This window comes from Pagrus pagrus, assembly GCF_965226575.1.
Source record: "Pagrus pagrus genome assembly, chromosome: 13".
In the NCBI taxonomy this organism is placed as follows: domain Eukaryota; kingdom Metazoa; phylum Chordata; class Actinopteri; order Spariformes; family Sparidae; genus Pagrus; species Pagrus pagrus.
Window position 1 is genome coordinate 827,290 of NC_140197.1, and position 17,586 is coordinate 844,875.

The following is a 17,586-nucleotide window of genomic DNA, read 5'->3' on the forward strand; positions in this document are numbered from 1 at the left end:
TGCATAAAACTATGAGAATGAATGGTCAAGAATTTGCAGGAAAACCTGATTTTTTCAAAAGCTGAAAAGGCAGAAAATCTGAACATTTTGATAGCTGAACAGTTTCTCTAGCTGAACATCAAGCTGAATACTTGAAAAAGCTGAAAAGGCAGAAAGCTGAATATTTGAAAAGGATGAAAAGGTTGAAAAGCTGAAAAGTACAAGGTTGAAAGAGCTTAAAAAGCTGACGATTTTGATAGTTGAATGGTTTCTATGGCTGAACATAAAGCTGAATATTTGAAAAAGCTGAAAAGGTTGAAAAGCTGAAAGTAATAGGCTGAAAGAGCTTAAAAGCTGAACAGTTTGACAGCCAAACAGTTTCTGTAGCTGCACATATGCTGGAGCAGTAGCAGAACCAAAGCTGAAAATGTCCCCATAAGAATGAATGGGAAAACACCTCCCAAACAGCTGCAGGTTTAGAAAAAAGTGTAATGGTTATGGCCAAAATATGAGTACAGTGAGTAACAGGAGACATTGCTGAACCATGTGATGTATTTTTTATTTCTGTAGAGTGAAAAATGAGGGCACAAGAGCGAGAGACAAAACCGGTACCGTCTGCTCCACTCCAGAGATTTAGGCTCAAAGTTAACACTGCGGCTTATGGGGGAGTTGCTGGAGTGCTTGTCGCTCGAGGGCTTCTACAGCCAAAAGTTTAAGTCCTACATCTGAAATAAGACCATCATATGAAAGCCAACAAGATTTCCTACATTTATATGTATATATTGTCTATGTGAAGTAAAAGATGTGGGACCCAAATCAAGCTGAAGAGAGTTTTTTCTAAAGTTTTTACAGCTGCTCTCCACTCTAGCGATGATGTCACCCACTCTAGCTCACGCAATACACACCCATTATAAACCCAGAAGAGGAGCTAAAACTCCTTCAAACTAAAACTGTGATAATTTCAAAACCGTAAAAGATTTTCAAAAACTGAAACACCCGTTCAATAGTTCAAGGCTTTGTGGATAGTTTAAAGTTGGAATGGTGTCTCTACCTCAAAGTATGAGGGAGCATAAGAGGTTGAAAGTGGATGAGTTTTGAGGAGGATTTGAGGATTTTCCCATTTGTTTCCATATTAATTTTTTTTTTGAAAAAGCTGAATATTTGAAAAAGTTGAAAAGTTAAAAGGTTGAAAATTACAAGGCTGAAAGAGCTTAAAAAGCTGAACATTTTGATAGTTGAATGGTTTCTATAGCTGAACGTATGCTGAAGTAGTAGCAGAATGAAATTTGAAAAAATCCCCATAAGGATGAATGGGAAAAAATGTTGGTTTTAGTTTTGAAAAAGCTGAATATTTGAAAAAGTTGAAAAGTTAAAAAGTTGAAAAAAACAAGGCTGAAAGAGCACAAATAGCTGAACATTTTGATAGTTGAACGGTTTCTATAGCTGAACGTGTGCTGAAGTAGTAGCAGAGCGAAATTTGAGAAATTCCCCATAAGGATGAATGGGGAAAATTTTGCAGAAAAAGCTGAATATCTCAAAAAGTATAAAAGATAGAAATGCCAAATTGACACGCCATCATGTCCTTAATGAGCTGAACATTTTGATAGTTAAATGGTTTCTGTAGCACAAAATTTGTAGGAGTAGTAGCGAGCCAAAAAACGTACGGAAGAATAATAAGAAAAAGTTTAATAAATTCCGGAAGAACAATAGTGACTGGTGTGAATGCTGTGTCAGCATTCACACTAATAACTTTAATAAATTCCAGAAGAACAATAGTGTGAATGCTTTGAAGCATTCACACTAATAAATTCCAGAAGAACAATAGTGTGAATGCTTTGAAGCATTCACAGTAATAACTTTAATAAATTCCAGAAGAACAATAGTGTGAATGCTTTGAAGCATTCACACTAATAATAATAACTTTAATAAATTCCAGAAGAACAATAGTGTGAATGCTTTGAAGCATTCACACTAATAATAATAACTTTAATAAATTCCAGAAGAACAATAGTGTGAATGCTTTGAAGCATTCACACTAATAAATTCCAGAAGAACAATAGTGTGAATGCTGAGTCAGCATTCACACTAAAAATTGTATTTCCTACGAATATACAGTGTGAATGCTGACGGCTGAAGTGATTTGGGAAATCTGCTGAATGTGCTGGAAAACACTTGCCTAATGCATAAAACTATGAGAATGAATGGTCAAGAATTTCCAGAAAAAGCTGATTTTTTCAAAAGCTGGAAAGGCAGAAAGGCTGAAAAGTAATAAACTGAAAGAGCTTAAAAAGCTGAACATTTTGATAGTTGAACAGTTTCTATAGCTGAACATAAAGCTGAATATTTGAAAAAGCTGAAAGGCTGGAAAGTGGGCTGAATAGGCTAAAAAGGCTAAACAGTTTGACATTTTTTTAATTAATTTAAAAACACATCATAAGCTTCAACAATGTCTCCTCTTATTCAATATATAAACATTTTGGCGACAACCAGTACACTTTTTTCAAAGCTCGGAGGAGTTTGGGAGACGTTTTCCATTCATTCTTATGGGGACATTTTCAGCTTTGGTTCTGCTACTGCTCCAGCATATGTGCAGCTACAGAAACTGTTTGGCTGTCAAACTGTTCAGCCTTTTAACCTTTTCAAATATTCAGTTTTCTGCTTTTTCAACTTCATGTTCAGCTTGAGAAACTTAAACTATTTGAATTTTTAGCTTTTTTAGCCCATTGAGGTTATTATTTTCCAGCTTTTCTGCCTGTTCAGCTTTTGAATAACAGTTTTCCCAGCAAAATCTTGAGCATTCATTCCTATAGTTTCATGCATTTCAGGCAAGTATTTCCCAGTACATCAAGCAGTTCCGGCCATTAGCCGTTACTTACCACTTAAACCAGTGCAAATGTCCTGTGTGTGTGGTGTACTCCAACCCAAACAAACAGAAGGGAGTAGCAGCTTGACCTTAATACCAACAAAATGATATATTCAAGTATACACAGAGCTGAGATGGAGAAGTATTTAGTTGTGATTTGTGGTTAAACTAATATATTGTTTCCTTTCTTAGATGTAGAGGTCATTGACCGACCCCTGCGTTTTTGCCCGTTAAGTATGGGAGCCTACATAAACAACAAAGAGAATTAAGCACTGACAATAGACTTCTTAAACCGTAGCTGAGTACCAGTGACTTCTTAAAAACATAGATTGGTTAGAATGTTTTAGAATACATTTATTAACTAGATTGAACATGTCAATAATAACATAAAAAAAGGAACAACAGTAAGATTAAATTGAAAGACATCAAACAGAACATTTTTAAACTGATTGTAACCCTCCTTTAATTCCCCCCTCTTTATTCCTCTTTTCCATGATGTCTAATCCCATAACCATTGTTCCCTCTGTCGTTAGTCTTGATTTGACTGACCCCTTTTAGAGCAGGTGGGAAATGGGGTGCCACAGCTCCCTGATCTCACAAATTGAGTCGTCGTGGAGGAGCAGCTTGAACTCTTCCTCCTCTTCCTCCATCACCCCCAGGATGTCTGCCTCTTCATAGCGGTCATTACAGCAATCTGGAGCAAAACGTAAAGGTCATACTGATAGCATAATTCATAATCTCTTTTCCTTAAAAACATTATCGTGACTGTGAATCAGTCATTTAAAAATGTTTGTTGGGTCGGAAATGATTGTTTTGTTTGTCTGTGTGTAAGAATTCTGCTCTTATATATATTAATAAGGAGATGGCATTTATAAAACAACATTTTAGAACCTTACTTAATAGTTAACTTTGCATATTACAGTTTTGTAGTACTGAGGGCAAACAAAAGACATCACAAGTGAAATGATGACCGAGATGTCGATGCACTTACATTTTACCCCATACTGGTCTATGGTCCCTTTCCACACTGCAAACACTCGCCTTAGTACAGAAAACATTTTGAGGCTTTTGAGTTGCTCCCCTGTAGCGAGGTTGATGGCCTCCTGTGTAAATGCTGTCACTCTAAAATATAACAGGATCAGATGACAGAAGAGGGGAAATTAGTTTTTCAAGGCTCTTAGTTAGGCAGCGCAGTATTTGAGAGTGCCAGCTACTGTAGTGAACTCACATCAATGAGAAAGACGAGTCTCAGCTGCATCAGATGGAAGTCCGGCAGCAAATCTCTCCAGCTCCGCACGAGTCTGTACTAGTTTCTTCTCAATCTGATCTTCTAGTCGAGGCAGAGACATCTACAAATCACACAGGGCCAAAGCTTTAACGCATGAGTGGGTAAAGTGGTCCGTAGTGAACTGAGAAGCTGAAGCACCAAGAAGTATTTACCTGGATATGATGCACCAGCTGAAGTGTGAGTTTTTCAGCTAATTCAGGAACAGTGGCGTGGCCTTCGTCATAAAGAATGCTGCTACAAAAATAAGAAGTTACTGAGTGCCAGCTACACAACCCGTCAAAATCACTGTTAACCAGAAGGAATGAAGTTACTGGAAATGCACATGATCTTTGAAGAAGGTTTTCTCTCTTCTTGTTGCCTCAGTAAGAGTCACCTTCTCTGTGATCTCCTTCTGACCCCTGCACTTGATGATCATGTAGCCCTTCTTCAGGTGGATGACCTCATTGTGGACGATGTCAACCGCCGTCTGTTCTGTGCCTTTGTCCAAGAGATCAGGCTTGGTCAAGATACCTAAGAGAAAGGAAAACAAACAGTGAACTATATAAAAGTAACATGGCAAAGTGGCCCCTTCCAAAATCTGCTCTATTTACCCAAAGTCCTCTCTCCATCACGATCCACCTCCTGTGCCATCTTCAGAGCCTCTGTGGTTGCAATGTCCACGTTGCTTGGAACAACCACCAAGCTGATAGTTTCTTGTTTTTTGATGAACGTCTGGATCAGTCTCTTTATCTGAAAGTATGAATCCATAATGAAGTTATAATCTGCACCATTATCAATCACCACTGTGTTTGGTTGTAATCAAATCCTGAACAAACACATTATAAATCTACACCACCTTTAAGTGTCCCGTAAAAGTCATTACACACCAGAGAAATACAGTTTTGGATGGATAGGAATGGAGACAAATCATTGTGCAATATTTAATGGATTAGCCATTTCAGGTATTTCAAGTATCCTGTGAGCAACTAACCATTTGCTAGGTGACATCTCCTCAGAGAATTCCTTTCCAATCTGGAAGACATCATTGTCTTGCGTGAGCACGTGTAGCACTGTTCTCATCCTCCTCCTCCACGGGCCCCGAGGATCTCTGCATGTTGATGACGTGTTTTGGCTTCTGTTGAAAAACAAATAAGGCTTGATATCATCATTTTCCCAAAGAAAACAAGTAATTGAGATGATATTCCTTGCATGGATAAATAAGTACATTGTAAGGAAAGGACTTGGAAAAATAAAATTAAATGTCATAAAAGTACCAAAATACACTGTTAAGTATATAAACTGTGGGACTTGCTAATACTTTTTCTTCCATCTCTGTTTAAGCAGCTCTTGATCATCATTCAGTCAGCCCTGAGCTTTACTTGAACCAGGTTCTTCTGGGACATGTCGGATTTCATCAAATCTTGCGGACCCCATCTCTAATCAAACACTTTAAACAAAAGATATGGGGAAAAAGTATTTAAACAGACAATACTTTAAGTCAAAAACAATACTAGTACACCTATCTTAGTCATTGAAAGTATCCTACAGATCAAATGATTAACTAAGCCATATCTATCTATCTATATCTATTTATATGGACATTCATAACTACCTCAGTATCAACTTGCACCTTATGTAGATACTACCTATATCTCTTTTAATTGTATTTGTACCTTTATATTTCTCTATTTCAATCTTATGTATTTTCTATTTTATTTTAACTAGCTGTCTGTTCTGTGTTGTGTTGTATATCTGTTAAGTGTTGTGTAGTGTATAACTGCTCCAGGTGCCTTGCCTTGAATTGCCCCCTGGGGACAAATAAAGTTTATTAATAAAAAGTGCTAGCGAACTGTTATCACAATCCATCTTCACTGGATCCATTGTCAACTTCGACCCATTAATTTTAAAATTACACCATTTAATTACTGTAAATACTGTAATAATAATGATAATAATAATAATAATAATAATAATAATAATAATAATAATAATATCCATGTAAATAGTCTCATTTAACCTGCAGTTCCTGCTGCCAGACCTTCTTCACCTTTCCTCCCAGAATTTATTTTATTCCAATTGACCAGTAAGTAATTTAGCTAACGATAACAACTTTAACTGTTGATTCACAACATTAAATGCCTTTCAATGCAAACAATGCACTTGAAACAATAAATTAATACAAAAATAGAAGGTAATTTAATTAAAAAGATTATATAGGACTGCAGATGGAAATTAGCTTTCTGCTAAATCTGGTGCATGCATTTTAATATAAGTGACTAATGTATGTGCACAGGGTTATTTTAAACTCAATAAAATAAAATATTAACATGTCAGGGACAGTTGTAACATGTCTAATATACATAATGAATCAATCACATAATCAAAATGGAAAATATTATTTATCAGTAATGTTATTGTGACTATTAATTTCATGTTTTTATGTAATGATTACCTTTTTTTTTCCATACTACATGACAAAAAAAGAGGTGAGCCGTCAAATGCCATATGATATGATCTCCTCTGACTGACTTTCCCTGTCTGATCTCATCAGAAGCCCTTTCCAGCACAGGAAATGGGACTCCCCTGTCTCTCTTCTTTCTGATATTTGGCATCACTGAGTATCTTTATATAAAAAAAGATTATTACCTCATAATGTGATTTGATGACATTTTACATTTAATTTGCAATACACAGTGCACATTCTACTTTGCACATTAAAAAGGTACACTATGCAGTTTTTTGGTTAATTTATCTTAACCTGAATGGTGAATGGTGTCCGTCTCGCTTCCCCCTGGCGTCTGTGAGCGGAAAAAACAGCCATGCAACTTTGGGCTGTCTATCCATAACCTTAGCTAGTTTTTAAAATATAAAATAAACTTGGTTGGTGATACTGGGATGGTTGTGACAAGGCGTTAGTCAGTATTAGTCAATCAGGGGCAGATTAGGGCCAGTCTCCGAGTCCATAGCAACCTGTTTGATTGGTTAGCATGACAGTCAGTACTAACCAATCCGGGCAGATTAGTGCCGGTCTCTGTGATCTGTTATCAGAATCAACTTTTTCTTCATCATTTTCACCATTGCTGCTTCCAACTAACAGGTACACCCTTTTCCTACACTTTAATGACTGGAAATATTGAAATATTCTTATAAATTGTTTTATTTTATCTGTTGCCAGACCTTCCTCATTCCCAGACTTCTTACATTTCATCCAAAATCGACCGATAAGTAATTTAGCTAACGATAACTAGCTTAATCCAGAAGTGCATTTATGAACACCAGGTTTTCTTTGGTTAACTGGGCCAATTCAGCCAACACTCCTTCATTTTCATCATAACTACACTTTAATGACTGTAAAAATTGAAATATTCTTATAAATTGTTTTATTTTATCTGTTGCCAGACCTTCCTCATTCCCAGACTTCTTTCATCTAAAATCGACCGATAAGTAATTTAGCTAACGATAACTAGCTTAATCCAGAAGTGCATTTATGAACACCGGATTTTCTTTGGTTAACTGGGCCAATTCAGCCAACACTCCTTCATTTTCAGCATTACTGTGTTAATACTATACATTTACTTTACGTGAACTAGGTGACAACTACATGTTGGTCAAAATTTACCGTTACCAGCAGTCAGATAATATGAGATAAACGCTGAATAGAGGCCGTTAGCAGTATATGCTAAACTACACGGTTTTCTCAGTCGGCTTTCACAATTAACTTATATTACTAACGTTACCCATGATTGCTGTGAATTAGGACCTTGCAACGTTTTAACTTTAGTAACATGGGTCAGTGCGGCCAAACGGTGTATGGCAATATTATATATTAAGACCTTTCATTCAGTCTTGACGGTAGGCAGCCATTTGGCAAAACTCCCGGGCTACATACAACAGGCCCATCAATCCAACAACGCGATTGGCTGATAGGTTTCCCGGTTCAACGAACCAAACGATTGGCCCTTGGAGGGTGGGGGCGGGATATATCATATTACCCCAATGGCGTTACGGACTTTTCTGTTCACAATGCCTGAAGCGCTCCGTCTCGTCTATATGGCGCTTGAAAAGAGGCGGAAACAGGATACATTAACCTATGTACAAAAACACCTTAAGCACAACTTCGGCCCAAACCACATAATTATTGTTTTATTTACGCATAGTCCATCAGAACAGTTAATCAATTAAACTATCGACTAAATTAGCATTCTTGATCCGGGCTTCGCAACTCGCATTACAGAGCCTCAACAAAATCGTTGCAAAATACAAATACATTTTTATTTTTTTTATTTTTATTTCGGGGAAATAAAAACTGCAACTTGCCATCGAATCACGCTTCATTAGAATGCATCTTGCGAAACTTACCTGTGAAAGTCCTTTTATGTCTTAGGGGTTTGGGACCTTCTTATCTTTCAGAACTGCTTTTACCATATGAACCCTCGCGGACCCTGAGATCCTCCGACACTGGCCTTTTGATAATCTCTAAAGCTAGAACACGAACTTACGGTGAGGCAGCTTTCCAGCACTACGGCCCCCGTCTGTGGAATAGCCTGCCGGAGGACCTGAGGGCCGCAGAGAATGTTAATATTTTTAAAAGCAGGCTCAAGACCCATCTATTTAACCTGGCTTTTAACTAATGTTTTATTCTCTTAGCCAATTTATATTTTAGTCCTCTCTATTTATTTACTTTTATTTATTTATTTATTTTTATTTACTTTAACTGTTTACTTACTTATTTATTCTTATAGCAGAGCTGATTTGAGCTACTTTTAGTGTTTTATTTATTAAACTTTCTTAGTCCATATAGTTTTATGTAATTTTTAGGTAGTTTTATGTTTGATGTTTTATGTTTTTATTGTCTCTAGTTCTTTTATGCTCTTGTTCAATATCTCCAGTGTTTCCTCGCTGGGGGCTGCGTTCGGCCGTGTCTGGGATGTCTCTGTCTCGTGGCGAACATCAGCTGGGCTTGGTGGGGGGCCTATGGCAGTGCTTAGCCGCGCTGCTGTGGGGCCCTCGCTGGCCTGTAGCTGGGCGGGCGCCCGAGTGGAGGTGTCCTGGTCTGGGCTGTGGGCGGCCCCTGGTGCAGACGGCCTCCTGTGACAGCGTTTCCTGACCTAGCTCCTCTGTGTTCAGCCACATGTTTTTAAGATCAATTTTATTTGTGTGTGTGTGTGTGTGTGTGTGTGTGTGTGTGTGTGTGTGCATGTGTGTGTGTTTATATGTGCTGGGGTTGGGGCCTTGGGTGGGGTAGGGCGGGATGGGGGTTGTTTTTAAAACATGTAAAGCACTTTGTGCTACATTTTTAATGTATGAAAAGTGCTTTAAAAATAAAGTTATTATTATTATTATTATTATTATTATTATTATTATTATTATTATAAGAAATAGTACAAATACACAAATGCACTTATTGTAAGTTACTTTGGACAAAAGAGTCTGCTTAATGTCCTAAATGTAAATGTATAATATTCTATTCCACTGAAACCACAGGTACCAAAATAAAGTAAGATTTATCACATTGAACTTTTGTTGCCATAAGACAGTGTCCAAAGGCTGAATAAACGTAATGTGCAGTTATATGTGTTAGCAACTGAACAAAAAATACAAATAAATATTATAAATAAAATATGCACTGACTCAGTTGTGATTTTATTTCGCAATGTTTTCACCGTCAGGTGTGTCCTTTGTTGTCACTACTTCTCTACCTAGTAAATACAATGACTTTTTGAAGACAATTTCTTTGACTGTATACAACCTAGATTCTCCTATATACTGTCAGCAATACAAAAGCAAATATTTCACAACCTTATGGAAACAATTCCTACAGAGAAAGATGTTTTTGTTCTATATTAAGTCACTTTTCGTAACCAAAAACACAAGTGTCTCTCAAGGGGAAGTCTTGCTCTGAAATATCACAAAGTAGGTTAAACGTTTTAGGTAATGTTCCCTTAAGGTTCTCTAGAGGTAGTTTTTTTTTCCTATCCCATTAATACCTTCAATGATCCATTATCAATTGGCAAGGAAGCTACCTATCTAGCTGTATATGGACAGACAGACAGACAAAAAGACAAATAGACAGACTAACTTTTGACACCTAAAAAAAAGTCATGTCTTTGTGTGTTTTCTGTCGTTTCAGAATGGCTCTCAAAGAGTTGCTTTCTACACCAATGGACAACACGTACTTCAGACCCCCCCCCCCCCCCCCCCCCCCCCCAAAGTTGCTGTCATTAAAATGATGGATGCAGCAAAAGTTTTGTGCAGCCAAAACTCACCAAAAAAAACAAAGTGGCAGTGATTTCCGATGGTGTGACAATCACCAAACTCACCGTCTTTGAGGAATTTGGTAACAAAATAAAAGAAGGACAAACATACATCATAAGGGGCTACAACCTGAGGGGGTCTGGTCCACCCTACTTCGTCAACATTGACAAAAGGACAATGTTTTTTAGAACGACTAATATCACAATCACAGATGACCTCCGCAGACAGGCAGACCAAATGCTAAAACCGACATCAGCGTTCACTCTCCTGAGTGAGTGGCACAGCCAAGGGGGCCTCATCTCAGTTGAGGGCCAGGTGATGGAGGCAAGTTCTTTTTTTTCTTCTAGTATTACAGTTTACACACACCGGTACACACTGTTTGTTTGTTTTTTTTTACATAAGACACATTGTTCAAAAAGGAAATCTCATGCAATCATTGGGAAAACACATCTATTTAAAATACAAAACACAACTAAAATTGGAAAAGCACACAGACTCACACACATGAAGACTTTTAAAATCTCATTGTAGACCAATCAGTCTAAGCTATAGCACTACAAATACACCTGATGTGAGCTCAGCTCCTTTATGCCAACTTTGGAAACATGGAGGCAGAAAGAGGAAGAGGGAGAGTAAGAGCAGTAGCAGGACGAGGAAGTCGACGAAGAAGGGGAGCAGGCAACAGAAGGAGACAAATATCTGATGCAGGGGTGCAGATCTGATGTCAGGATTGGGGGGGACACAAAAGTGATTTTTTGTTTTGCACATATGCAGCTCATACCATGCCACCATAAATCACAACTTCGTAGAGGCTCGCCATATCAGTCAAAAAGTACTGCGTTTCTATTTAGATGTGAATCTAAAATGTGAAGTCTGAAAATACATTTGTTGAATAATTTAGGGTATTTTTATTGGGGGGACTGGACATGACTATGTGCTAGTAATCCCCAAAAAACACCAAAAACCATCCACAGTACTATCCACACTGTAAAACCTAACAGTACATCTTACTAAAACTTAAATCTCAAAAATCGTTGGGGTTACTCATTCTCCTGAATTAACTGAACTTAAGAATTCATAATTGATGTAATAACTCTTTTGTTTTGAGTGCTTCTCAAATATGGAACATTTTAAGTACAACTTATTTATTCCAGTGTGTTCCATTGACTTATTTAACTTAAGTGTAGCTATATCATTTTTTATTAGACTATATAAGCTACACTTTCTGTAATTAGTTTTTATGGCTATGTCTATTATTTATAATTATTTCTGTTGATTATGCAATGCCCAATTAAAACAAATAATTACTGTGACATAATTTGAATGATCACAGTGTAAAGATTTAAAGTTAATCACAGAAAATTGGCATAAATCAATAAGCTTATGACACACATTTTCGTTCAACTTATTTTTTTGATTGTGTCTCAAACAGCTTGTGTGCCTTTTAACAGGCGCTAGCTCTTTATGTTTGGGAAACCCATTTACCAAAAACAATATCAGTAACCCTGCCAGTTCACGTTGTGGTCTTTGCGAAGGTGACACGTTTGGACTTGTTTTTGCATGGTGATTGTAAGTAGCCCTCTGTTTTTAGTTGGGAAACCCCGTTTACTGGCTCTTTTTTTTCAACGTGAGCAGTGAACTACGGTTCAACTCGTGGTCTTCACATGCACAGCGACAGGAGAGAGGAGACGGAGCGGGCTATTTTTGGACATCTTTTCATGGTTAGCATCAACTCCGGGACAGCAGACCCTTGCTTTTTCGCCGAAATTGGATAACTTTCGACACATTACCCAGCCGGGGAACCGTTTTATTGTCTACTTGAGGTAATGTTGCTCTGTTGTGCTTTACATTGCATGTAGTTTGATAGTGTTAGCAACTGCTGCTAGGTTGCAAGCTCGATAAAAACTTTAGTTATTCGAAAGAAAACACAATTTTTAATAACTGCATGCCTTTTTAACTAACCAAGGGTGAGTTTAGTCATGTGTTTTATTCTTTACTAAGTCACAGTTACCACTGGTAAGCTAGCAAAACGTTCGTCGAGGATGTTTTAGCGCCTAAAATCACGTCTTCAGCTCTGCGTCTTTTGGGCAGGTTTTCGTCAAAGTCGGGTTAAATTAGCCTAGCAATTGATCCGTTTTTGTGGCGTTTTTACCCTACACCAGTTGATTTGTCAGGAACAAATAATGTGGAAATGTAAATTGTGCGTTTTTTCTAGTAACTTAAAAATACAGTTACTGAGACATTACAGACTTTACCATGGTCAGTATTCAAGAGTTTCACCTTTACCATGCCTCTACAACAGCTGCATGTGTACATTTAGTACTTTTAATTCATTAAAGGTACATTTGTCAAGAATTCATGCAGGGAAAAGAAAGGTAGATGGTGACACGACTGGCTTGACTGTAAAAAGAGCATTTCATTGCCCTGTTTGTGATTTTAAACAGCCATTTGCTGAGAGAGAAATGTTTATACATCTTCGGGGGCATTTAAGGAAAAAAGAAACCGTTCCCTGTCCAGTCAGGGCCTGCACGTTTAAAACAAATGTGTACTCCACGTTCAATGCACACAGATGCAGAGAACATCGAGATACCTGTGACTATGATGACATTATAGTGCAAAATGATGTAAATGTCTCCCAGGATAGTGACATTGAACAGGATCCAGGTGAAATGACAGATGAAAATGAAACTACCCCTGTAGCAGGAGGTAGCAATGAGAAGTTAGCAGAGCAGTTACAATTCAATCTGGCTGCCTTTTTCTTAAAAATGCAAACTGTTCTCCATGTGTCACAGAGGGCAACACAGGAAATCATTGAACATGTTGATCAGTTGTTTTTACTGTCAGAACCTGTTGTCAGGGAATCTGTAATAAAAATAATGGAAAAAAATAATTGCCCCTTTACTGACACACTTGTGAGTGAGATAGTCCAGGCAGTGTCGGAGAGTAATGTATTGCATAAGTCAGTTACAGCTGAAGGACCCCTTTCAACTGCCAAAAGGAGGAAAACATATTATGAAGAAAAGTTTCCACTTATTAGGCCTGTCGAATACCTGATTGAGTCGTCACAGCATACCTTTATGTATGTACCTATTCTCAGTACTTTGCAACAGTTGTTAAAAAAACCAGATGTACTTGAGAAAGTCAAAGAAACCCCTTCTAAGTTGCCTGGACAGTATTTGTCACACTGTGATGGCTCCTACTACCAGGAAAATCAGCTTCTCTCAGATGAGGGTAAGCAATTATCATTAATTCTTTATGTTGATGATTTTGAAATCGCAAACCCCCTAGGAACATCACGAAAAATACACAAAGTATGCGCAGTTTATTGGACATTAGCTAACCTGCCAGCAAAGTACCGTTCAGCTCTCCATTCAACTCAACTTGCCCTTTTGTGCAATTCTAATGATGTGCGGGAATTTGGATTTTCAAAAGTCTTTGCACCCCTCTTAAAGGACCTAAGAACTCTTGAAGAGGTGGGCGTCTATATTGAGGCCTTTGGTGACTGTGTCAAAGGAACAGTCTTCTCAGTTGCAGCTGATAACCTTGCTGCCCATGCGCTAGCTGGCTTCAATGAGAGCTTCAGGTCTACATATTTCTGTAGATTTTGCCTTTCCACTCAGACTGAAATGCAAGTATCTGATGCAGTCACTGGTGTTAACCTGAGAACCAAAGATCTGCATGACAGCCTTGTTCAAGAAGTTCAGAAAGGTGACGCTGAACAGGGTTATGGGGTAAAACGCAGTTGTGTTCTCTCTGACCATCTCAAATATTTTCATCCTCTCACAGGATTTCCACCTGATGTCCTGCATGACCTGTTTGAAGGTGTGGTTCCCGTTGAGTTGGCACATTGTTTGAAAGGTATGATTGCAAAAAAATATTTCACTTTGGAGGAGCTGAATAGAGCAATATTGTTTTTTCCCTATCAGCATTCTGATAAGGTTGACCGCCCTCACCCAATTCCTCAAACTTTTGTCAGTCGAGGAACAATTGGTGGGAATGGGCATGAGAATCACACTCTGCTCAGGCTGCTTCCTCTTCTCATTGGCTCCAGAGTCCCAGAAGGAGACAAATTCTGGGAGGTGCTAATGGACTTAAAAGATATTGTGGAACTGGCTGTGTCTCATAGCTTTACTGACGAAACGATTCAGTACATGGCTTGCAAGATTTTAGATCACAGGCAGTTGCTACAAGAAGTCTTGCCCAGTTTAAGATTAAGACCAAAGCACCATTTTATTGAGCATTATCCACATCTCATAAAATGTTTTGGTCCACTGGTGCATCTCTGGACAATGAGATTTGAGGGAAAGCACAAAATCTTCAAGAAAATTGTTCATGACACTAATAACTACAAAAATGTGTTAAAAACTTTAGCAGAGAGACACCAGAGCATGATGGCTTTCTATTTGTCTTCACCACGGTTTTTTAAGCCTTCAGTACAAACTTCAAAAGTGGAGTCAGTCTATGTCGATTCATTGCCTGTCGACACACATGTGTTAATATCCAGCATGACAGACAGCAGCAGTGTTTATCGCACAAAACAGGTAACCATTGAGGGCACAACCTTTGTGACTGGCATGTTTGTTTGCACCGGGACACATGCTGCCTTGCCTGAGTTTAAGGAGATCAGAAACATATTCCTAATCCAGAATGATATCTTCTTTTTACTGAAAGACTATGACACCGAATACACTGAGCATCTGCGCTCGTATCATCTAAAAGATCATACAAGCAAGGGCCATACAGTGAAATCTGTGTTGCAGTTGGCTGACCAAATGTCACAGTTTGCCTACAAAGTCTATGGCAAGCTAATTATAACAACTAAACATTTTATTACAGTCACAGAGTGAGAGCCACATCACCCCAGAGGACATCCTCCTCTTCCCCCTGGGACCTAAGGGAGACTTAAGATCTCAGACCCTTTCTATCACCAGTAGAGATCACCTTGAGGTAAATTGAGGTTAAAACTGCAGTTAGTTTTTAAGCTTTGCGCAGGACTGTAATGCTACCCTTGCTCAGTCTACAAGTAACAAAATGTGATGTGTTGTCCATGTAGGCAGCTTATAAAAACAAAGAGCAAGGAAATACAGTTGTTTTTTGTGTTTTTTGTTACAGGTTCCTCTTACACAGTGTAAATGGAGGTTTCTGACGTCCTCAAACTAAGGGTCGTCCTTGACGATGTCAATGCTGAGAGGCTGATTTTGCCCTCTCGTCCTGAGACTATAAATGCCCTCATATCTGAGGTGAAAAATAAACTGAACCTGATGTATGAATTCCGGCTTCAGTTTCAAGATCCGGAATTTGACAATGCTTTATGCAATTTAGTAAACATAGAGGACCTGCCATCCAAGGCAACTATTCAAGTAGTAAGACTCATTGAGGCAGACTTGTCCTCTACAAGCACGGATGATACCGTGTTACTGTCTGACAATACTGATTCACCTGAGCGTCTTTGCCGGTGGCCAGAAGTCTTCATTGTTCCAACATTCTCATATGAGGTGGAGTATTCTCTGAGAGAGGGCAACTCTGTATCTGAGAGAGAAGGGAGAGGTCTCCGATTGACCAGAGATCAAAAACACAACATACTTGACATCATGGCTGCTGAAATATATAAGCACAAAGCTTATCCTAGTACATCACAGATTGGCAAGGCTGCAGAGGCTTTAGTCAGGAAACACCCCTGCCTCAAAGAACAAGGTTCCAAAACTGGATGTGAGGGTTGGAAGAACAGCCTTCGCTTTAAGATGGGCAACTACAGGACCAAACTTTGCAGGGCTGGTATAAAAGATGTGGCTGTGAATGCAGGCAAGCGTAGCAGGACCAATCCAGATGGCACAGCTTCCAGGGCAAACATCAAAAGACCAAGAAGAGGAGAAGTTAACTTCCTTCCCAATTATCCCTCTGGTGAAACAAAGGACACACTGGAGATGCAGAGGCTTAACATGGTGGAGGAGTTCAAGAAGACCTCGGCTGAAAGAGACATGCTTCTTATCAACCAACAAATGCAGCGTACCTTTTCACTAAGGCGTGAAGAAATTGTCAATTCTGCTCCTCCGATTGATGAACTAAGGGACAGCTGGCCTGCACTTTTTTGTGAAGCCCAGGTGAGTAGAAAACTTACAACTTTAAAGAATCACTTAAAAAGCTGACAAGACACGTGAACACAATTATCATTGCACTGGGCGATATGGAAAAAATCATTAATAAATCATATATATCTGATGTCTTAGATATTTCTGTCTTAAAAGTAAAAGTTTTATACAACAATACCTGACCCAGTTTACAGTTGTGATTATTATCAAATCAAGGTAATTTTGGTAATTGGTGTGTTTGTTTCTCTGTGCAGCTCTACTGCGAATTCCATAGGATCACAAATCAAAATCTGCCATCTTCCTTTTTTTCTGCGTTGGATAAATACACACCACAGCTTCTGAAATTGTACAAAAAGAAGACGACTGGAAGGTTTGGAGAGAAGCTGCAGCATGTTGTGACAGCATACGAAGAACAGGTAAACACATTTTTATTACATTACATTGACAATTTATGTGAACAGCTGACTTGAGCATCAGCTAATGTATCTATGTCTTTGTTCAAAAGGACAAGAACAACATCACTGCAGCCAGAACAGCAGCCCTTGCCGGCCTACCACTGTACCTGAAAGAGGATTCGTCAGACAAATTCAATACTTGCACGGTAATTCTTTATTCTCCTGCATCAAAACTTGAAACTGAAATATCACTGAACAGAGTTAATTGAAACTGCCTTATACGGTGTGCCCAATTGGCTTCCTTTTGAGGAAGACTAGTTATCACCGTTTATGTCCTTTCACTCTTTAGGTCTAGATCATGTTAACATTTTACACATAACATTTCTGTGTGAAAGTCTTACCAGGAAAAGGCTACTGCATTTAAGGTTGCAAAAATGAGTTCCATTGTGCACGTGTGATTCAGACTTGTGTGTGAGAAGCATGTCCCTCAACAGTGTAAACCAGAATTTCCCTCAGAAATAAATAAAGTATATAACATTAAAAAAAAATCAAATTTTATTTTTCATAAGTTTGCATGTTTACAGTCGATTCTTTTATAATGCCCATATGTCTAAATTTACACAAAGACTGGTAGTTGCCTGGATCATTCCTATTGTCCATTCTTCCTCAAAATAATACTTTTCTTCACTTGCTTACCAATGATCTGATTCAGAGAGGATTTGAAGGACAGAAATCAAT

At 38.4% G+C, this 17,586-nt stretch overlaps 1 protein-coding gene and 1 long non-coding RNA gene across 2 annotated transcripts; one reads left to right on the forward strand and one right to left on the reverse strand.

Annotated features, from left to right (window-relative positions):
- Nucleotides 1-4,071: 4,071 nt before the first annotated feature.
- LOC311267756 (interferon-induced GTP-binding protein Mx-like) lies at nucleotides 4,072-5,187 on the reverse strand (the record flags this gene model as incomplete). Its single annotated transcript, XM_084370986.1, has 5 exons — nucleotides 5,101-5,187; nucleotides 4,721-4,859; nucleotides 4,442-4,640; nucleotides 4,283-4,361; nucleotides 4,072-4,191 (listed from the first exon to the last, which is right to left on the reverse strand). The coding sequence occupies exons 1-5, from the start codon at nucleotides 5,101-5,103 to the stop codon at nucleotides 4,072-4,074; spliced, it is 540 nt and encodes a 179-aa protein (XP_084227112.1). The 5' UTR covers nucleotides 5,104-5,187.
- Nucleotides 5,188-15,812: 10,625 nt separating this feature from the next.
- On the forward strand, nucleotides 15,813-17,049 carry LOC311267488. The gene is made up of 3 exons (XR_014623844.1): nucleotides 15,813-16,465; nucleotides 16,708-16,869; nucleotides 16,959-17,049. It is a non-coding gene; the product is annotated as an uncharacterized lncRNA (long non-coding RNA).
- The last annotated feature ends 537 nt before the right edge of the window (nucleotides 17,050-17,586 follow it).